We start from the raw sequence: 22645 nt of genomic DNA, 5'->3' as shown, positions 1-22645 counted from the left end.
TGCATAAAGATAGGGTTGAGGACAGGAGAATTAATATATGAACAACTTTCAAAAGAAATTGCTTGAAATCGTGTTTCCTTTTTAAACCAGATTTGCATTCAAATCTAAAAGTTCAAACCACGACACTGTCAAGCTGAAATAGGGATGAGTTTGTTTAACAACATGTATCATACATACATTGGAATACGAGCAAAGATAATGAATAGTTCAGAACATCTACCTGTATGTCAGTTTCCCTCTCTGAGAGAAATTATGAAGAGGGAGGAAAACCACCTACAAAAGCACTTGTCACCCATCTACTATTATCTGATTAAATGGAAGTGCTGAAAGAATGCTTGCATAAAATTGCAGCTAATATACAATTTTCAGTCATCTTTTTTTTTAATATTGTATCATTAAAGCCATGAAAGGGGAGAGATTTTTGTTAGGGGCCTCAGTTAAAAACTAGGACAAAAAAACCCACATATCAGAAAAGGTTCCCTTTAAACCATTTTATTTGTTTATTCTTATCCTTAACTATATACAGTATATAGAAATGAAAATGAGCTTTGAATGTACATGCTCCATTGTGTATCTCATTCATTGGTGAGCACTTCCTCATGTGAGTAGTTCCACTGAAATCAGTGGGATTACTTGCAAGATTAAATGGTCACTGACCTGAGTGAGGGTTGTGTAACTGAGTCCTAAATTAACATTAATAGGTCCTGATTCTGACACTCTTACCGTATTGTGGTCTGCAATGATTCCCATTGATCCCAAGTATGGTACTCATGGTACCTTACTACTCATCATGAATAATGGTGGCAGAATCTGGTCTTCAGGAGTTTTTTAGGAGGGGACTGAAAAGATCTCCTTATGGCCAGATTGTGGAATCTTTACTCAGATTGATGAACTCTCACTTATGTGAGTAGTTCCATTAACTTCAGTGAGACTACTCACGTGGATACATGTTCATCAGTGCAACGGTTCTGCAATCTGGCCCTTATTGATAAATGTATAATCATTCATGTCCACATCTACACTGACCCTGAGTAGCATATTTTCCTCTAGTCCCATTTTCATCAGCACAGCTGCGTAGGGAGTTATGTATACCATCATATGCCATCATTAAGGTGGCAGAATCAGACCCTAAATTTTATTCTCAAATGAGTTCCATTAAAGGGGCAATAAAAAATAGGCAATCTGAATGCTCCAGCTAGCCTCTCGCATCTGTTCCATCAGGCAGGAAATGAAATATGATTGACCAACTTTAATGGAGAGTTTTCTAATGATGAACAATAGTGATTTGAATTAGTCAGGTTAACCAGCAGCTGTGGAAGCTGGTCGATTTCGATACAACCAGTATGGGGGGTGGAATGTATGTAAGTGTTCATAATATATATGAGTGTAGTAGAAAAACAGAGAGAGATAACTATAATATTTCTAGCATTTGATGAATTAATTTGGCAAAAAAGCAAGTTGTTCAGCAGTTATGTCTGAAACATGTTTTCATCTGAAAAGAACATCTGCTGTATTTTTCTCTTCTTTCTTTTTATGGGGAATCCAAACTTCTTCCCTCATTTTATGCACAAATACTTCTAGGGCCACATGGACACTGTTTGGCTAATTTAGTCTTTTGTACTACAGCAATGCTGCCAGCACATTAAACAAAGACCATGGTCAGATCGCTGCTGTAAAATGGAATGGCTCCATTGAAGTCAATGGAACTACACCATTTGACACACTAGCAGAGATCTGGCCTCATAGTGTTTTGTAGATATGGGGAGAAAGACTTTAAAATATTATAATCTAACTATTCAGAAATATGCCTTTACTCACATGACTAGTCCTAACTCAAGTAAGTAGACCTGTAATTTCAATGTGTCCACTTGGATGGGTCAGAAGTATTCACATCAGTGGGAGCTATAAGACCGGGCCTTATTATGTAACAACTTGTAGTGATGGAATATGAATTCGTTTTAATTTTGAAAAAAAATCACATTTTCTTAAGTAGTAACAATATTAATAAAACCACAAAAGAGAGCCTTGAAAGAGACCCGTTTAATTGAGATCTCGGGTCGGCCCTGCTTTACTACTGTCCAGAAGGTCACCTCAGTTAAGAGTACAAACATATTTGTAGATGTTGTTCCAGGTCTGTGTATTATTCACTTTTTCATAATGTGGGCTGATTTGAATATACATAATGTTCCCTGACATAAAATAATTCACTCAGCACTTATGAAATATGGGTTATCTAAAATGTTTAGGTCCAGTTACTACTGCCCTGTGTCATGCTGAGTAGTTCTTACTCAAGAAATCCCATGGGAAATACTCATCTAAGTAAGTACCAAGCAGGCAACATAACCATTACGAATTGGATCCTATGTATTTACTTATAACTGTAGGGGTTTTTTTAATTTTTCATCATACATATTAAATATTTAAAATTAAGCAACAAAATATTATGTTTGTATTTTGCAGTATCTAAGAACTAGGATTAATTTGATTCAAATATTAGAAAATGCCATTGTTAGTTATCTGAATGCAGAGTGACCTCTAGTGGCAGCTTTGCTATATCACATCAAAGTAAATTTAAATCACCACGGATTGTATATATTGCAACTTAACGTGATACAGGTGATTCAGACAGTGGTTTTACACTAAAGTGATCTATTACCTATTTTATCCAGAAGTACTAAAAAATATAGCTCAAATCAGAGATAAAGAATTCAAAAGTAGAAGAATTAACACAACGTTTAACAATTAATTAAAGTAAACAATTTCCCTTTTTATTTATTGTGCAGTGTTGGCAGTCAGCATTATTTAAACTTGCACCATATTTGCTCGTAGGAGCACATACAAATTTATATTGACCCTCTCCAAAGTTCTGTAACATTTGAATCTTCTGTTTTCTCAGGTATGACCTTGAAGGCCACCTGACTAATGCAACGTTTCCAACTGGTGACGTCAGCAGTTTCCACAGTGATGTTGAAAAACTAACAAGAGTAGAACTTGAATCTTCAAACAGAGAAAATGTGATCACAGCTACAAACTTCTCAGCTACCTCTACTATATACACTTTAAAACAAGGTATTTAAAGCATCTCTGTTTCTTTCACCATAGTTATTAAATTTGAAACTATAGCTACTTGCATTTTTATCTTTTTACTTTGTCTGATTGTTTCCTCCCGACTTCAACACAAATTTCTAGTTCCTGTTTTATTATACTACCCAAGTAACTACTAGAAATGGACCATTGGTGGGTGTACTTCCAACTATGAGTGTATTCAGGGGTCAATGGGTTCACTCTGTTTTTTGAAACCTCTGCTATCTCTAGACTTTATGAGTAACACCATTTAGTATCTCAATATCAAAGAGGTAAGAATTGCCTTTAATGCAGTTAGTTTTGTCATTCTAAGAAATACCACGCAAAGATTGACTTGCCATATTGACACTGTAACATGGAAATGCTGTCAGTGGCTGATGTGGGGAATTCATTCCTGGCAATGCCACCTTCTAGCAGTGGTTCTTATAGGAATGACAACAAAATATGACCCATATCAGCTGCTGAGTGCATGTAGGCAGGTCATGAATACCCAGATTCTGAATAGACAGGTGCTCAAGCTATTGCAGCTACACTCTATTTTTAGTGTGCAAGCTCAATAAAAGCTAGCGTATGTATGTCTCATTGAGCTGGAAATTACACCTTCCAGCTCCAGGGTAGATGTTCCCTGAGAGGTGCAGCACAGAATTCACAGCCTGGAGAAGGAAGACTTAAGGTGGCTTTAAACCACCTTAGCATTGTCCCAATCCAGGGCTGCTCCGAGGCCTTCAGCATAATTTTAACTATACTTGAAGCCTATCTGAGCCTATGGCAGCTTCCATTGGGTGCCCTGTGGGCTGCAGCACTACCTAGATTCTTCACAGCATTTCATGTTCTGGTCTCACCACTAACACATCCCTTCCTGCCACCAGCTGCACCCCAACATGCTCCCTATGCCAGGGCTTGTGGAGGGGGTCCTCAGAAGGCAGCCTTATTACTGATTTCCACAGCACCTGCGCCAGGGAAATCCTCCCACAACCAGAAATAGGGCTTTTCAGCCCTTTTATATGGCGTAAAGAGGACAGAGTCGGGGGAGAGGTTCTTATCCTAGATAGTTGAAAAAATAATTGTCAGACTCAACCTCAATTCTTTGTTAAGTTCATTTAAGGGTTATGCTTTACTATATTAGTGGCATATTGATCCCAACAGACTAATCATCAGCATACTGTCAGAGTGGCCAAAAAGCCAACCTGATGAATTCACTTTTTTAAAAGCCTATGATCTGAAGGCAGATGACCTTTATTCAGGATGTAGGATGCCTCCAATATGAAAATAATAAGGCCTACATTTACTGAAAATTTGTTTACATATCTGAAGACCTGCAGCCTCCAGGTTACAAATGTATACCGAAGTTGGTATATATACAGCTGCCTATAAACCATGGACAAACATACCCTTGCACATCTAACATTTGTTTCATAAAGCTGGAGAACTGAACTTTCCCCATCTTGTTTTATTGACAGACAACACGCAGAATATCTATCGGGTCAGCCCGGATGGTTCGCTGAGGGTCACATTTGCCAGCGGAATGGAGATCACTCTAAACACAGAGCCCCACATTCTAGCAGGCGTTGTTAACCCCACTTTGGGAAAGTGCAATATCTCATTACCTGGAGAGCATAATTCAAACCTCATAGAATGGAGGCAAAGGAAGGAGCAGACCAAAGGCAATATCTCAGCATTTGAGAGAAGGTTACGGGTAAGGAGTCCTCTTTTGTAAAGTGTGCAGCATTTCTTTTGAAGACAACTGAATTAAATCTTGTTGAAATTTATTTCTTTATAAAAATCGTTATGAAGAGTATATTTTAGAGCTAGGCCTTAACCACAGATTTCAAACACAAATGGTTTCTCCCAAGTTCACGGGGATTCTGATCCATTGTTTTTTAATTTTAGTTGTTAAACTTGACCTCCAGATATAATTGCGTTTTTTTTTCTTTTCAACTAAGGGTTAAATTATGACTTGTGGCAAAAGCCCAGGGCAAGGGGCAATGTGTAGTTATTCTGCCCCCGTAGCAGATTGTGAGTCTTTGCGTTCTGACTTCCCTTCTTGTTCTGGCTGGAGGTAATCAGTGCTGTACCTGGGGCAGATTACTTCCAGTGGTGCACTGCTGAACTGTATTTGCCAGTACATCTGGCAGAAGGGGGGAGATTAAGACAAGTCAAAGCTATGCTTCTATGGTGCTGTTCTCTCTCTCTCCTTGTGGTATCGACGACACAACTTGCATCCCTCATTCCCCTGCACGAGTGCATTAGCCAGGTCACAATCTGGTCCTAATAAACAATCATTTTTAACATTGCATCCTTGGTTTGTGTTTTCCTTCCTGAGAATTCACAGATGATAATGACAGATGGTCACATTCAGCATTTGATTAACAGTAAGACCCAAAGCAACTGTTAACTTGTTTAAAAAAAAAAAAAAAAAGGTGCTTTAAGAAATCAGTTATATTTTTGACACACACACTGCTTGAAACACCTGTAAAATGAGTGGGAATATTTAATATTCAAAGTAATGATTAGCAACAATGGGGTGCATAGGTATGTATTATCTTAGATTATGCCAATTTAAACTGTGAATGTATGCAATCAAATATTTCAAGGATGCATCTTGGTTGTCAGTCCTACGTGATTTTTTTTCTCAGCAAAATGTGTGAATTTATTCAGTTTAATCTCCATTTTTAAACTTGGATAATGTATGCACAAATTCACTTAGTTGTTAAGTATTTAATTGTTATTATATTATTATTGCTTATTATTTGTATGACTGTAGCATCTAGGATCCCTAGCCATGAACCATTAGGCTCAGGCCTGTACAAATACAGAACAAAAAGACAGGGAATTATTAGTGAATCATGAACCCAACCGGTGATCAGAGTGTGGTTATCATGACATAGCACCTATCTGTTATGAAACAAACTGTCAGACCAAATGCCTTTCAGACCACTGGATCATAATTTCCTCACAAATACCTTGCATATGGGACAAAGCCTCATTTGGTTTCCCTTGCATTTCCTCAGATTGTCCAGGTCACCTCTTCTCCGTCACAGTTTGAATCCTCATTTTAGTTATGATCGGGAAAGTTGTTGAATGGTTCTCTAATATACAGTAACTCCTCACTTAACATCCTCCCACTTAACATTGTTTCAAAGTTACATCACTGCTCCATTAGGGAACATGCTCGTTTAAAGTTGTGCAATGCTCCCTTATAATTATAAAAATTGGAAAGAGTCCAGCGGATGGCAACAAAAATGATTAGGCGGCTGGAGCACATGACTTATGAGGAGAGGCTGAGGGAACTGGGATTATTTAGTCTGCAGACGAGAAGAATGAAGGGGGATTTGATAGCTGCTTTCAGCTACCTGAAAGGGGGTTCCAAAGAGGACGGATCTAGACTGTTCTCAGTGGTAGCAGATGACAGAACAAGGAGTAATGGTCTCAAGTTGCAGTGGGGGAGGTTTAGGTTGGATATTAGGAAAAACTTTTTCACTAGGGGGGTGGTGAAGCACTGGAATGGGTTACCTAGGGAGGTGGTGGAATCTCCTTCCTTAGAGGTTTTTAAGGTCAGGCTTGGCAAAGCCCTGGCTGGGATGATTTAGTTGGGGATTGGTCCTGCTTTGAGCAGGGGGTTGGACTAGATGACCTCCTGAGGTCCCTTCCAACCCTGATATTCTATGATTCTATGATAACGTCGTTTGGCTGCCTGCTCTGTCCACAGCTTGTAGGATTCTGTGGAAGAGCAGCGACTTTACAAGGGAGCATTGTACAAGTTCCTCTTCTTCACCTCCTCCCCCTCCCTCCCAGCACTTCCCCCGCTGCCAAACAGCTGTTTGGCGGCACTTAAGACTTTCTGGCAGGGAGGGGAGGAGCAGGGAAGTGCCGCATCTCTGCTCCTCCCCCTTCCTACCAGAAAGTCCTAAGCACCAAGGAAGCACTGGGAAGGAGGGGGGACGCAGCATGCTCTGTAGAGGAGGTGGAGTGGGGGTTGGAAGAGGTGAGACGGGAAGAGGCGAGCCTGGAGCATCCCCCGGCAAAGTCGGTACCTGTTCTTCTGGGGGGAAGCTGCCACTGCTGCTGCGCAAGGTGCTTCCTAGCGTCCTTGCCTTCAGCGGGCTGTACCTGTGTGGGGTAAGCCAGGGGCACCTGCCAACCACAGTACAGTACAGTACTGTACAGTATATAATGCCTGTTGTCTGCCCAAAAAAAATTTCCTTGGAACCTAACCCCCCGCATTTACATTAAATCTTATGGGAAAATTGGATTCGTTTAACATCATTTCACTTAAAGTTGCATTTTTCAGGAACATAACTACAACGTTAAGTGAGGACTTACTGTACTGTATTGGCAAATGTGCAATGTGTAGGAATGAATGGGTGGCTCAAACGGCCTTCAACGTGCAATTCAACAATTGGTTCATTTCTGCATAAGTCTTTCAAACTGTGCTTAAATAACTGCAAATCACATATTTAAGTGCATTGAATCATAAAAGTGATAAATGTCAAAGGTGCATCTGATCATCTATTCTGCCTCATATTGCCTTTTGTTCAGGTGCTTCATCCTGCCCAATATTTTTCTGATATTCACCTTAAATTTTCCATTGGCTAATTTCATTCCATGTTCTTTTAACTCATTTTCATCTGCACCTTTGTTTTCCTCAATAGCATATGCCAAAAAAGGAGGAGGTTCACAAGTGGGTCCTAGAGGAGTGAAATATGCTTAAGAACCAGGGCTGGCTCCAGGCACCAGTGAAAGAAGCAGGTGCTTGGGGCGGCCAATGGAAAGGGGCGGCACGTCTGGGTCTTTGGCAGCGATTCGGCGGCAGGTCCCTCAGTCCCTCTCTTCCTCTTTGAGCTGCCACCGAAGTGCCGCTGAAGAGGAACAGAGGGAGCGAACGAAGGACCCGCCGCCGAATTGCCGCAGAAGAATGAAGCGGCGCGATTGAGCTGCCGCTGAAGTGCCGCCGATCGGCTTTATCTTTTTTGCTGCCCCCGCTTTGCCGCTTGGGGCAGCAAAAAAGGCATCTCAACTGCCTATATGGAAGAGTCTTCTTCTCCCCTAGATACCACCGATAGCTACACGAAGTTGGAGGGCAAACAATGGGCATGCTGGGAGAGGACTGGATGAGATAAAGACAGGATTTGGCAAAGAATATTATTCTACCTATATTATTTCTCAATGTCCACCCCCATTACCGCTCCACAATGGAATTCCCCTTTGAGAGAGGGTTCTTTGGGAAGCCTAGGCTAGAGGCGTTCCTGCTCTATTGGAACACCACTGCCATAGAGCAGAGCCAGAGATGCGGTTAAGGCACAGCTCCTCTGTGCAGATCTCAAGGTGACAGCAAGATTTATGGATCTAACCTGAGGGATACCTCATTCCTCCACTCTTACCAGAATGCTAGGGGAGAAATCTCCATGAGAATATTCCCAGGGAAGGGGGCAATTAGAACTTAATTATGTTTTTCTAGATTAAATGATCATTTTAAATACAAGTGGGAGAAGCGTATTTTTGCTCGGTCTTCTAAAGTGTAAGGTAAAGACTTTTTTCCCCTTTAAAGTTGAATCCTTTCATGCCAAGTTCATCTGAGATTTTGTTTCTTGAACAAGGGAGCTCACATGGTCACTGAGCATAGGTGCCAGTACATTTTGGGGCTTGGGTTAGGATTTTTGGTTGGTTATTTTCCTCTCTCACACCTTTTATAAACAAAAAATACTAAAGCTATGAGAGTGGCTAGCAATGAGTCACTTCTTGTGAGCATCCTGGAAGAGGTGAGGTTTCTGGAGGGACTTAAATGAGGAGCATGTGATGGCTTAGTGGGCAAGAGAAGAGAAGATATTCCATGCATGTGAATAGGATCAGGGATACTTCTAAGAGAAAGGGACAAACTGAGTATCTAAGCTGGTATTGTTGATAAAATGGGCATAGGGCCACAAGTCTAATATATAGCATAGTGGAGTTGACACTGAAGACAAAAGTTTGAATTTGGTGGTGATGGAGAAGGAGGAGTCAGGGAGATGTAGGGAATTATGAGGAACAGTGCAATTAGACCCACAGTCAGAGTATCAGTGCAGATTTGGTTTTCACAGAGAGCTGCATCCTGCTAGGTAACTAGGCCCTTTGAAAAGGAAAAACAGTACAGCAACTCCTCGCTTAATGTTGTAGTTATATTCCTGAAAAATGCGACTTAAAGCGAAATGATATTAAGTGAATCCAATTTCCCCATAAAAATTAATGTAAATAGGAGGGGGTTCGGTTCCAGGGAAATTTTTTTCACCAGACAAAAGACTATATTATATATACACACACACACACACGGTATAAGTTTTAAACAAACAATTTAATACTGTACACAGCAATGATGATTGTGAAGCTTGGTTGAGGTGGTGAAGTCAGAGAGTGGGATATCTCCCAGGGAATGCCTTACTGCTAAATGATGAACTAGTACTCGGCTGAGTCCTCAAGGGTTAACACGTTGTTAATGTAGCCTCACACTCTACAAGGCAGCACGAATGGAGGGAGGGGAAACAGCATGGCAGACAGAGAGTTACACCCTGTGAGAGAGATTTCAGAGTAGCAGCCGTGTTAGTCTGTATCCGCAAAAAGAACAGGAGTACTTGTGGCACCTTAGAGACTAACAAATTTATTAGAGCATAAGCTTATATGCATCTGAAGAAGTGGGCTGTAGCCCACGAAAGCTTATGCTCTAATAAATTTGTTAGTCTCTAAGGCCTGGTCTACACTAGGAGCTTATATCGAATTTAGCGCCGTTACATCGAATTAACCCTGCACCCGTCCACACCAGGAAGCTACTTAGTTCGAAATAGAGCTCTTTTAAATTCGACTTCTGTAATCCTTGAAAACGAGAGGAGTAGCGCTAAATTCGAAATGGCAATATCGAATTAGGCTAGGTGTGGATGGAAATCGACGGTAATAGCTCCGGGAGCTATCCCACAGTGCACCACTCTGTTGACGCTCTGGACAGCACTTCGAGCTCGGATGCTCTGACCAGCCACACAGGAAAAGCCCCGGGAAAATTTGAATTCCTTTTCCTGTCTGGCCAGTTTGAATCTCATTTTCTGTTTGGACAGCGTGGAGAGCTCAGCAGCACTAGCAACGATGCAGAGCTCTCCAGCAGAGTTGGCCGTGCAATCTAATAGAAAGAGGGCCCCAGCATGGACTGATCGGGAGGTGTTGGATCTCATCGCTGTCTGGGGCGATGAGTCCGTGCTTTCAGAGCTGCGCTCCAAAAGAAGGAATGCAAAGATCTATGAGAAGATCTCTAAAGCCATGGCAGAGAGAGGATACAGCCGGGATGCAACGCAGTGCCGCGTGAAAATCAAGGAGCTGAGACAAGGCTACCAAAAAACCAAAGAGGCAAACCGACGCTCCGGATCCCAGCCCCACACATCACGTTTCTACGAGGCACTGCATTCCATCCTAGGTGCGGCCGCCACCACTACCCCACCACTGACCGTGGACTCCGAGGATGGGATATTGTCCACGACCGGTTCCTCCTCGGAAATGTTAGGTGACGGGGAAGATGAGGAAGGAGATGAGGAGGACGAGGCAGTCGACAGCGCTTGCACCGCTGATTTCAACGACAGCCAGGAGCTCTTCATCACCCTTACCGAGATCCCCTACCAACCGTCCACAGCCCTTACCCCGGACACCGAATCAGGGGAAGGATCAAGCAGTGAGTGCTTTAAACATCTAAACATTTCATTTTAACATAAGTGGAATATTTATATTGTTAAGAATGGGCTTTTCAGTCACTCAGTTAAACATAGAAACTTTTATTTATAACAAAACAGGAATAATAACTATTTCAGTAATTTGTTGTTCATGATTTATTTGGCTTAGTAAACTTTTTACTACTAACTATGTATAGAAAATCAAGTACTGTCCGGATATTCATGATTAGTCCACAACACGGCCCCTCCACTCTGTAGTCCGTTATGCTCAACTTAAAGGAAAAGGCGGTCAATGTGCCCGGGAATGGACAGACAGTCCTCCTGGGATAGCTCCGCATAGCTCTCCTGGAGGTACCGCTCCAGCATGCGCACGAGGTTCAACGGCAGGGCAATCTTGTTTGGTCCCCCGTGGTAGCACACGTTCCCACGCCATGAGTCCATGAGGTAGTCGGGGATCAGTGCGCGGCACAGCATGGCGGCATATGGCCCAGGCCTCTGCATGCATTCACGCAGCATCCTTCCCCTCTCGGTCTCCGAGATCCTCATGAGGGTTATGTCACACATGACGCCCTGCTTTAAATTAGGGAGGGGAATGTTAGTATTTGGACTGCTTTACAGCCACGCGGTGGAGGCGGCAGAGGGGCAGCATACAGGGATCTTTCCCGGGGACAGCCGCGAGGTGGTGGGACAGGGGCAGAGCTCATGCTTCCCTGATTGCTGCCAGCAGAGAGTGGCCTTGCATTCAGTGCGAAAGGAGCCCAGTGCTACTATTACATGTTTAAGCTGCCACAAGTCTACGGCTTACCATGTTTGCCCGCAGCAGAAGTAGAGGTGTCCTGCAACGCTTCTCTGATCGCAACTGCAGGACCCCAGACACATAAGGCGAGGGCCGAAAATTCGACCTTGTCCTGAGTGCGCATGTGAAAGGTGCAGTGCATGGTGTTGTTCACAGAGAAAGACTATGCTCTTTGTTAGCAACTTCATTTATCTGTCTCAGGAATTTACTCCCTTTTTCCCATTCCCACAGACACATCTGCGACTGTCTCCCAACCCAGCCTGGCATCACACTCCCAGAGGCTAGCGCAGATTAGAAGAAGGAAGAGAAAAACTCGTGAAGACATGTTTTATGAACTTATGGAGTGCTCACGAGAGCAGGCAGCCCAGACGACACAGTGGAGGGAGAACTTGTCACAAATGCACAGAGCAGTCATGGAACGGGAGGAGAGGTGGCGCCAGGAGGACCAGCAGGCTACTCAAACCCTGCTTGGACTAATGAGGGAGCAAACGGAGACGCTCCGGCGCCTAGTGGATGTTCTGCAAGACCGGAGGCAGGAGGACAGAGCACTGCTGCTGTCTATCTCTAACCGCCCTCCCCCGCCACCAAGTCCCACACCCCCCTCACCAAAAGTACAAAGAAGGAGGGGCGGCAAGGGCCGTTAAAACTGTCAGTCGGCCACTGCACACTGCTGCAGCAATGGAAGGCTCTCGTTCCAAACTTTGAAAAGTCCTTTCCTACCCATCTCACACTAGCCCATGTCCAAGTTTCCTTCCCCCCCCCCTTTTCATGTGCGGTTCGTAATAAAACATCTGTTTCTGTTAAGTACTGTTTCCGAGAGTGTCTTTTGGAGGGGATTCTGTCTGAAGGGGGGGAAGGGGTTTGTTACTTGGACAGGACAGTCACCTGTAGCAGGCTACAGAGGCGGGGGCAGGTCCAGCATCAGGACACATACACAGCACAGTCACCAGTTACCCTGGTCAGTCTGGGAGGCGGTTTTCTTGTTCTGGGGTGCGAGGGGGTTGATCTGTGACTTTGTGTCGGGGGAGGGCAGTTAGAGATCCTATGCCGCGGTCCTTATCCTGGATCACAGAGCCACGCAGCAGGGGATCTGTTACCCTTCCCCCCCTGCCAGAAAGTCACTTGGCCGACACATACATCCAGTCCCGCCCAGGACTGCTGGCAGGCTGCGTTGAAACAACCAATGCAGCACTGCGGAGCCTGTCATTCCCGGACTTTAGAAGCATCATTTGCATCAAAGCAGTAAGCCCGCCCCCCGCCACAGTCTGCGTCCCCGGTTTAAAACATTCCCGCGAAAACAGTAAAAAAGAGAACCTTGTTCATTAACAGAACAGAACAGATTTTATTTGTTGGGAAGGTGGGGAAGGGGGTATGTAACTTGGAAGGATAGTCAACAGTAACTGGGTAAAGAAACGGGGGCAGGTTCAGCATCTGTGTCCACAAAGTAAAAAGTCACTGGAGACCCTGTTCAGTCAGGAACCTGGCTTTCAAAGCCTCCCTGATGCACAGTGCGTCCCGCTGTGATCTTCTAATCGCCCTGCTGTCTGGCTGGACGTAATCAGAAGCCAGGCTATTTGCCTCAACCTCCCACCCCGACATATAGGTCTCCCCCTTGCTCTCACACAAATTGTGGAGCACACAGCAAGCAGCTATCACAATGGGGATATTGGTCTCGCTGAGATCACAGCGAGTGAGTAGGCTTCTCCATCTGCCCTTGAGACGGCCAAAAGCACACTCCACCACCATTCTGCACTTGCTGAGCCGGTAGTTGAATAGTTCTTTCCCTGAGTCCAGTGCGCCAGTGTAGGGCTTCATGAGCCAGGGCATTAGCGGGTATGCAGGGTCCCCGAGGATGACTGTAGGCATCTCCACATCCCCAACAGTTACTTTGTGGTCCGGGAAGTAAATACCTTCCTGCAGCCGTCTACACAGACCAGAGTTCCTGAACACCCTAGCGTCATGAACCTTGCCAGGCCATCCAACGTAGATATTGGTAAAACGTCCCCGATGGTCCACCAGTGCTTGCAGCACCATGGAAAAGTAGCCCTTCCGGTTGATGTACTGGCTGGCCTGGTGGTCCGGTCCCAGGATAGGGATGTGAGTCCCATCTATAGCCCCACCGCAGTTTGGGAATCCCATCTCGGCAAAGCCATCTCTGATGAGCTCCACGTTTCCCAGGGTCACTACCTTAGATAGCAGTAGCTTGACGATTGCCCTGGCTACTTGCATAACAGCAACCCCCACGGTAGACTTGCCCACGCCAAACTGGTTAGCGACGGACCGGTAGCTGTCTGGCGTTGCGAGCTTCCAGAGGGCTATGGCCACTCGCTTCTGGACAGTCAGGGCTGCCCGCATCCGGGTGTCCTTTCGCTTCAGGGCAGGGGACAGCAACTCACACAGTTCGAGGAAAGTCCCCTTCCGCATGCGAAAGTTGCGCAGCCACTGGGATTCATCCCAGACCTGCAGCACTATGCGGTCCCACCATTCCGTGCTGGTTTCACGGGCCCAGAATCGCCGTTCAACAGTATCAACAAGACCCAGTGACAGCGAGATGTCCTGGGCGCTGGGTCTCATGTTCTCAGAGAGGTCGGAGCTAGTGTCCGACTTCATGCCGTCACGGTAGTGCCGTAGCCTCCTCTCATGATTGATCTGCAGCTGCCTCTGGTACAGGTGGAGGAGAAGCTGCGAGGCGTTGAGAACTGCCACAACTGCAGCGATGGTCGCAGCGGGATCCATGCTCGCACTGCTGTGGCGTCCGCGCTGTCAGTAATCAGAAAAGCGCGCGAAATTATTTCCCGCCGGCGCTTTCAGGGAGGGAGGGAGGGAGGGAGGGCTTGAGTGACGGACGGATGACGACAGGCGCCCAAAAGCACCCTCGACACATTTTTTTACCCAGAAGGCATTTGGGGCTCGACCCAGAATTCCAAAGGGCAGGGGGGACTGCGGGAACTGTGGGATAGCTGCCCACAGTGCACCGCTTCCAATGTCGACGCTTGCCCCGTTAGTGTGGACTCACAAAGTCTCACAAAGTCGAATTACTGTCCTTAGTGTGGACACACACGTTCGACTTAGTAATATCGATTCCACATAGTCGAATTAACTAAAATCGAAGTACTCTCGTAGTGTAGACAAGGCCTAAGGTTCCACAAGTACTCCTGTTCTTCCTGTGAGAGAGAGAGATGTGCATTGCCCCTTTAAGTACGCTGACCCCACTCTAAGTACATTGCCCTTTTAAGTAGATCAGCAAGTTGAGACAGCAGCTGCTGCCAGCAATCTCCCTCTGTTCTGAGCCCTGCCGTGTCCTCCCCCTCCTCCCCCCGCTCTATGGAGATGGGGTAAGTGGGGGGCAGGAGCAGGGGGGAGGGGGATACCCTGACATTAGCCCCCCTCTCCCCTCGCACAGCAAGCAGGAGGCTCCGAGGAGCAGCTCCAAGGCAGAGGGCAGGAGCAGCACATGGCAGTGGGGGGAGGGACAGCTGAACTGCCCTGCAATTGATAGCCTGCTGAGCAGCTGCTGCACAGGGTATTTAGGGGAGCGGGGAGCTGATAGGGGGGCTGCCAGTCCTAGGGTTACCATATTCAAACATTTAAAAAAGAGGACACTCCACGGGCCCCCGGTCCTGCCCCCAGCCCCGCCCCAACTCCACCCCTTCCCCACCCCCATTCCAACCCTTTCCCCAAAGTCCCTGCCCCAACTCTGCCCCCTCCTCTGAGCACCCCACATTCCCCCTCCTCCCTCCCGCTCTAATCTTGGTTGCGGGTTGCTAAGTGCTTCCCTCTCCCCACTGGCCCTGCATCCCCTGCATCCCCCCTCGCCCCTGCAGCCTCTGCGCCCCCCCACCTGCCCTGCCCCTGCAGCCTCTATGCCCCTGCCTGCCCTGCTCCTCCTCGCCCTGCAGCCTCTGCACCCCACCGCCTGCCCTGCCCCTGCCTGCCCTGCTCCTCCTCGCCCTGCAGCCCCTGTGCCCCCTGCTCCCCACTCACCCTGCACCCCCCCGCCCCTGCAGCCTCTGGGCCCCCATCTGCCCTGCCCCTGTGCCCCCCTGCCCCTGCAGCCTCTATGCCCCTGCCTGCCCTGCTCCTCCTCGCCCTGCAGCCTCTGCACCCCTCTGCCTGCCCAGCTCCCCCGCTCCCCCGGCAGCCTCTGCCTGGCGGGGGCTTCGGATGCTCAGCGGCGACCGGGGCAGCACGGGTCCCTGCAGCCCCGGCACATGCCGCACTCCCTGCCCCGCAGCCTCCTTCCTGCCGCGCGGGGTGATGGGGCCGCAGGAAGGGTCCCCCAGTGGCCGGGGAGTCCCCGCCCGTGAGGGAAGCCCAAGCCGTTGGCTGGGCCCGGCCTCCCCGTGGTCCTGCGGGCTCGGCTGGGCCTCCGGGGGCAGCAGCGGCCCCTTCGCCGCCTTCTGCGGCTGCGCCCCCCCTTCTCCCGCCCGAGCTCGCTACAATGTAGCCGGGCGGCTGGGCTGCACTGCGGACCCGGCGGGTCGTGCTGGGGCCAGGCGGACCCTGGCTTATGCTGCCTCCCTATTTCCCCAGACATGTCAGGCTTTTTGGCAATTCCCCCCGGACGGGGATTTGAGTACCAAAAAGCCGGACATGTCCGGGGAAATCCGGACATATGGTAACCCTAGCCAGTCCATCCTGGTTCCAAGCCCCCACCAGCTAGCTCCAACAGACTGCTCTTTCTGCAAGCAGTGGACAAAGCAGGCAGCTGCCAAACAACATTATAAGGGAGCATTGCACAACTTTAAAGGAGCATGTTCTCTAATTGATCAGCAACGTAACAATGTTAACCGGGAGGACTTTAAGTGAGGAGTTACTGTATAGCATCGTCAAAAAAAAATCAAATAAAAACCGTGACGCCAATAGACTAAATAAATTAAACGTATTTAGGGCTTATTGTTGACAAATCTTTGAAAACTTTTATTTGGGTACAATTACAAAAAAATTACATCAGTTGAGGGCTAGAATACAAATCAAAACAAGTGGCACTTTTGCCTTAGTTCATATTGGGTCACATTTTGAAAATAAAGCTACTAAGCAATTGATAGTCATTGCACAGAGCCCTAAAATAGCTAAATCATGCCTTGGAAAGCCTGTGATGTGGGAGTATGAGAGTATGATGCTGAATTTTGAGAATATGAGTAAGAGGAGGCCCCATGGATTAGGCTGATTCTCACTGGAGACGAATAGACTTGCAGGAGTCCTCAAAATTCAATAAAAAAGCAGGTGGCCAATCCAAAAGTTTTGAGAATGAAGGGGGGAATTCAGGTCAAATTATTTCACTTAAAATTTAGCACTGATGTGGTTAAAGTAGTCAAGTATTCAGTCCATTGAAGCAACCAATACAAATGAGTTTGACTGATAGGGAAATAAATTTAAAAGCAGACAACTAGGGAGTAGGATAAAAAGAGGCCAGGTTATAAAAGTAGTAGACTTCTTCCTCTCTAGGACTTTCTAATGCCCTTAATTCCCAGTCCCCATTAATAGGCAGCACAAAGGCATCTGACCCCCACCCCCCGCCCCCAGAGGATTGTTAATTCATCCTTGGAGGAGAGACAGCTTACCCATGCTAGCAGCAGGCCTTGAAGAAAGGTATAAAAGTTCTGTTTTTAAAAAGTGGCAAGACTGCATGGTAAGAATTCTTCTTCCCAGAAATGGAACAGAGAAGAGGATCTAGCACATTAGTAACTTGAATGCTGTAGGAGGGTCCAAACAGGGTCCCAACACACCAATCAGGTGGATAACTCTGAAATTAAACATAACTTTTTTTAAGTGTAGTATGCTCTGACCTACTGCCTTCACCAAATATGCAAAACAGTCCGTATGTGTATGTACAGTCTTTATATTAATAATAAATCTACATACAAATAGGCATTTTAACATGAATTTTAATCTTGCAAGCCTTCTTTTTTTAATCAATTGAACTTCTATTTTAATTGACTTCTGAAAATGAAGCAAAGGCTGCTGTTAAAACCAATGAGCATGATGCATAGTAATATATCAATTAGAATTCAGTGCTGCTTACTCCTTTCTTTTGCATAACTTAGAGGGCACTCAGAACTGGATACAATCCATTTTTTACAAGTGACTGTCTACAAAATTGAAAATTAGATGCCTGGCTAGTCTCACTTATTTGCACTTAAAAAAAACCTTGTTGTCTAAAACTCAAGTCAGAAGTTTTGAGGATATGGGCTTGAACAGATATGTTTGTTATGCTGGTTAACAAATATTTTTTCCATAATATTACCAGTCCTCTAACTAGTTACTTTACAGTTATTGGGTGAGATCCTCAGGTGTCGTTAATTTGTTTGGCTTCACTGAACAGACAAGAATGTACACATACCTGCAGACTAGTTTACACATTTTTGGTAAGCATTAGGTCTGAGAATTGAAGTCAGTGGAACAACACCAATTTGCATCCGCTGAGGATCTGGTTCTTTGATAGCCAGTTCCTCCTTATTGGCATAGGAAAGTCACAATGTAGGCAAAGTTTGTAAGCAAACATTTGACTTTTGCTGGATATTGGAATATCCTAATTCACTTTCCTCACATTAGCTCATTACTCAGTTGTTCATAGGCTTCAGAAACCATCTTTAAGCAAAACCACTGTGATTTCAAATCAACATTTTTGTGTTGGCTTAGAAATGAGGGCTCATAATTCAGCAATCCCTTCTAAAAACCCAGTTCTGCTTTGCACTTCTGAGAAGTGAATTATAAAATAAAAAACAAAAACAGAAATAAAACCCTGAATTTTACGAAATCAGCAAGATGTGCATATGCCTCATCCCTTTCTGGTCGGTTTTTGATTCTTATTCATTGGGTCATGTCTGAATTTAGATTGCCCTACAATCATTATATTAATAACAAGGAGAACATTAAATTTATACATAGATGGTAAAAGAATATTAGTCAGGATTTATGCTCTGCTTTCTTTTCAATGTGTTTTATTACCAATCCTGGTTTCAGAGAAAGTAAATTTACTAAGAAATGTCCGTCACACAAATATACCAACAAATGTAGTTGAACTGAAAATCACTTTTTACTTAGGCTCTTTAACTATCATTAGAACATAAATTGTAATAGTTACAGCCGTCTACTGAAGTATGTAGCTATTTTACAGCTGTAGTAAATGAACACTGTTAAATTTAGAGATGTATGTATATAAAACCACGGGAAAGACAGTTGAAGAATGAACACCTGCTTCTTCTAGGTTTCCAAACAATTTGTATCTAAAGACAGAAAAGATGTTCCTTTTAATCACTCACACTATGTGTGAACCACAGCTTGGGCTAGTACTATTTAACATTTATTTTAGAGCTGTGCTTACAGGCCACAATTAGGACCAGGGCTCCATCGTGCTGGGCATTGTAAAAACACACAATGTGACATCATCCCTGCTGTGAGAAGTTATATCACAATTTGTTGTTCAAAATAAATTAATGCAAGCATTGAGCACTGGTAGTTTGAAGAAACAAGTCAATAAACAATCTATTTTATGGTTCCCCAGATTATAGTTGATAATTGTACATCTCTAATTAAAACTGAACATAATGGTAATAATGATTGTCTTTGGTGACTGAAAAATTTAAGGAGATAGGAGAGGGAAGAAAGGGGTAGATGCATTTCATTGCCAGAGATCTGGGTTCAAATTTTCATTTGGACCTCACAGGATTGGAATTGCTTTCTTAATTTAACCTATTTGTCCACAAATTTTGACACAACATAGTATGATTAGTCTCCTCTCTGCTCAGAAGACACTTGAAGCTAGAGTAGCAGGAGTGTTGCAGGGCCATGGATATAGTGCATCGAGACAGCTGGTGTACAGAAAAATGCTGGCACTATTCATTGCTATTGTTGACATATGTGAACGCTAATGAGGAACAGACTATGCAACGATGCCACAATAACCTAGAACAAAAATATTGATGGGAAAAGGTACAAAAGGGAGATAAAAAGGCCTCCTGATATAATACAAGAATTATGTTAAGATCATTCTTGGTAAACAAGAAAAGTGTGGAACCAAAATTGGTGTGTCAAAAATTAGGCCTAATTGGTGGACAAAATAATGAGAGGATGGGCTATTCCTCATTCACTCCCTCTTGGGGTTCTTAAAGAAAGAGACTTTTGGGGGTGGAAATGGCTATTGGCGTGAGCTTCACCATCATGGCTGCCACCCTCACCATCTCCTAGGATCCAGGTCCTTCGTCATCCTAATCCTGAAAGATGTGCTGACCAAACTGGGCCAGAGAGAGGGAGCCAGATGACATTACCACCTCTGCCAATTTTGGCTAGATCTCAAACTCCATCGGGGATTTGTCTCCTCCCTCCATGTGTCCTTTTCCTTCCCTACCTTAGTTTCTTCTCTTTTCTATCTCTCTCTCTCCTTTTCCTTCTGTCTAATAAGAGTCTGGCTTAGCTAGCCATGACTGCGTATTTTTAAAACACTGTTGTAAGTCTGTGACCAGAAAGAGGTAACTAAAAGCAATACCCTAAACAGCACGATCCTGGGACAATTTTGCCAGGTCTTGAAGTGGCTGATAAGGTCATGTTTTGTGCCTGTGTTTTTCCAGCAGCAAGGCTGCAAGTGAAAGTCAACACCCGAGACAGAAGCTGCTTTTTCTCTCTTGGCTGTTCTTTTTTTTCCCCCTTTCTGTGTGTGTTTGTCTTGTTTTGTCTTCTTGGGAAATGGGATCCGACTTTAACAACAACAGCAATAACAACCCCATCCCATAGCAGCTAATAATGTCTCTTTTCCACAAAAGGGACAGTTATTACCATCTTGAAATACCATTTAAGGGGGGGATTGTGTGGAAATGATTAAAAAAAGCATGATGACCTTCACTGTATAATTTAATGCTGTGTACCCCCAGATATTTTAAGTGAATAAAATTGTGGCCTAATTAAACCCCATCCATTGCCTCCTGTCTTTCTTCCGGTGTGGCCGGACAGTGGAACTATTTGATTCTTCTGGATCGATTGCCACTATCGGTCAGCTTTTTCTTCCTTCACTCCCTTATCGTCTGCTTCCCTGATCCCACGTGCCAAAGTTTATGGACGTGAGTGGAGAGCGTGTGTCTGCTAACATATTTGTTCCATTTTCTGTACTACTTTCATGTGTACCTTAACATCGACAGCTTCGGAGTAGTAACTATGCTATCAATATTAATGGAGATTAGGAGAAGCAGAATGTCTGTGTTAATATATAGAGCCAGCTCAGCTTCACGTCTTTGCTTGCATGGAGTCAGGAAGTCAACCCATAGGAAGAAGAAAGATGAAGAAAGGAGGAGGACTTGGGACAAGATAAGAACAGAGAGATGAAAGGAAATGTTAGGGTGTTAGAATAGGAGGTTTTTACATAAAGCAAATCCTAGTGTGCTGAAATTTGAAACATGATAGGTGTAAGAGATTTAGTTGTGTCAAGGGAAGCTAATGGTACGTGCTAATTTTAGATTCCAAAGCAATTGCTAATAACCTGGGGAGATTTTCTGTTTGTATACATTTAATTTAGTTTATCAGCTGTTGCAGTTGCCCTGGATAACATCAGTCTGCCACAACCAGAGTGGCTGTTCAGCTGTAGCATGCTTGGGTCTTGCCTTGCAGGTGGCAGATTGCTTATTACAAGGCAAGCCATACTGCCAGGAGCGGTGCCAGGGTTTTTGGCGCCCTAGGCGGGGGTCCTTCTGCGCTCCCGGTCGTCGTCGGCAATTCTGCATTGGGGGGGGTCCTTCCGCGCTCCTGGTCTTCGGGGCACTTCGGCCGCGGGTCCTTGAGCAAGTGAAGGACCCGCCGCAGAATTGCCGCCGAAGACCCGGAGCGCGGAAGGACCCCCCGCCGTCAAATTGCTGCCCCCCCAAATCCTGGCGTCCTAGGCGACCGCCTAGGTCGCCTAAATGGAAGCGCCGGCCCTGCATACTGCAATACACTATGGTGGTGGAAGTGCTTTGGTGGGGACAAGCTGATGTTACACGAAGCCACTGCTATTTCAACAAAGAATCAGCAAGAGTAACTGTGAACAATACAGCCCTGAACACTGTGACTAGCAGACACTTTACACTGAAACGTCTCGCTCTCTTCACTTTCTGGATTCACTTTCCAGAAAACCCTGTAAGTAAAATAACATTTTAAAATGCACTTTTTATAAATACAGGGAGGGGGCAAATGCAGCTATCTCCCTGTGTAAATCAGAGTGCCAAAATTGGAGAGCAAAATTCACTTTTTACTTTTAGGTAAGTTTCATAGTCCAGCTATTTGTAACAGGCTGAAACTTTGGATTTTCTCATCCTTAATAATTAATATATTCATATACTATTAAAATCATAGTATCTTTGATCATTCAGTTGTCATAGAAATGCTGCAATTGTATATATAAGACACATTATTCTTACATATTTGTCTTTAGGCCCACAACAGAAACCTATTATCCATTGATTTTGACCACATAACCAGAACAGGAAAGATCTACGATGACCATCGAAAATTCACTCTTCGGATTCTGTATGACCAGACGGGACGTCCAATTCTGTGGTCACCCATCAGCAAATATAATGAAGTCAACATCACTTACTCACATTCAGGATTAGTGACCTACATTCAGAGAGGAACATGGACTGAGAAAATGGAGTATGACCCAAGTGGGAAGATAATTTCCAGAACATGGGCAGATGGTAAAATATGGAGCTACACATACTTAGAAAAGGTAAATCAATTTAAAAATGGATTATTATATTAAAGGCAGGAAATGTATATCAATATAAAGACTAAATTATAAATACATTCACTGTCATGGTAAGTCTCCAGCAAAAGTAACTAAGAACCCTTTTTAACTGTAAATGGGAACAATTACATATTTAGATAAAATGTCTTTGGACTGTCATCACTTGGAACACTGTAGTTAGGCATGTATTAAAACTAAATTTGGTGGAATGTTTTCCCTTTGTTTCATTTTGACAAGTTTATTCACTTTTTTGAAAGAGACTTTCCCAAAGGAAAAATGTATTCAGAACTATAAAATTGAGCGGTAACACGTTTATGCTAGAATAAGTGGCATGTGGAATTAAACTATAGTTTTTATTTTTGTTTCAGT

General features: G+C 44.7%; 1 protein-coding gene across 4 annotated transcripts in view; it reads left to right on the top strand.

The window, feature by feature from the left end:
- TENM1 (teneurin transmembrane protein 1) overlaps positions 1 to 22645 on the top strand; it is a 385653-nt gene that overhangs the window by 347220 nt on the left and 15788 nt on the right. For all 4 annotated transcript variants that reach the window (XM_065411098.1, XM_065411097.1, XM_065411096.1 and 1 more), the window contains 3 exons: positions 2897 to 3069; positions 4545 to 4780; positions 21962 to 22258. In XM_065411098.1, coding sequence (XP_065267170.1) covers positions 2897 to 3069; positions 4545 to 4780; positions 21962 to 22258 — 706 coding nt within the window. The remainder of the gene's footprint in view (positions 1 to 2896; positions 3070 to 4544; positions 4781 to 21961; positions 22259 to 22645) is intronic.

This window comes from Emys orbicularis, chromosome 9 (assembly GCF_028017835.1).
Source record: "Emys orbicularis isolate rEmyOrb1 chromosome 9, rEmyOrb1.hap1, whole genome shotgun sequence".
NCBI classification, from domain to species: domain Eukaryota; kingdom Metazoa; phylum Chordata; order Testudines; family Emydidae; genus Emys; species Emys orbicularis.
The sequence above is the reverse complement of the archived record's forward strand: the minus strand, read 5'-3'. Positions and strand labels throughout refer to the sequence as shown.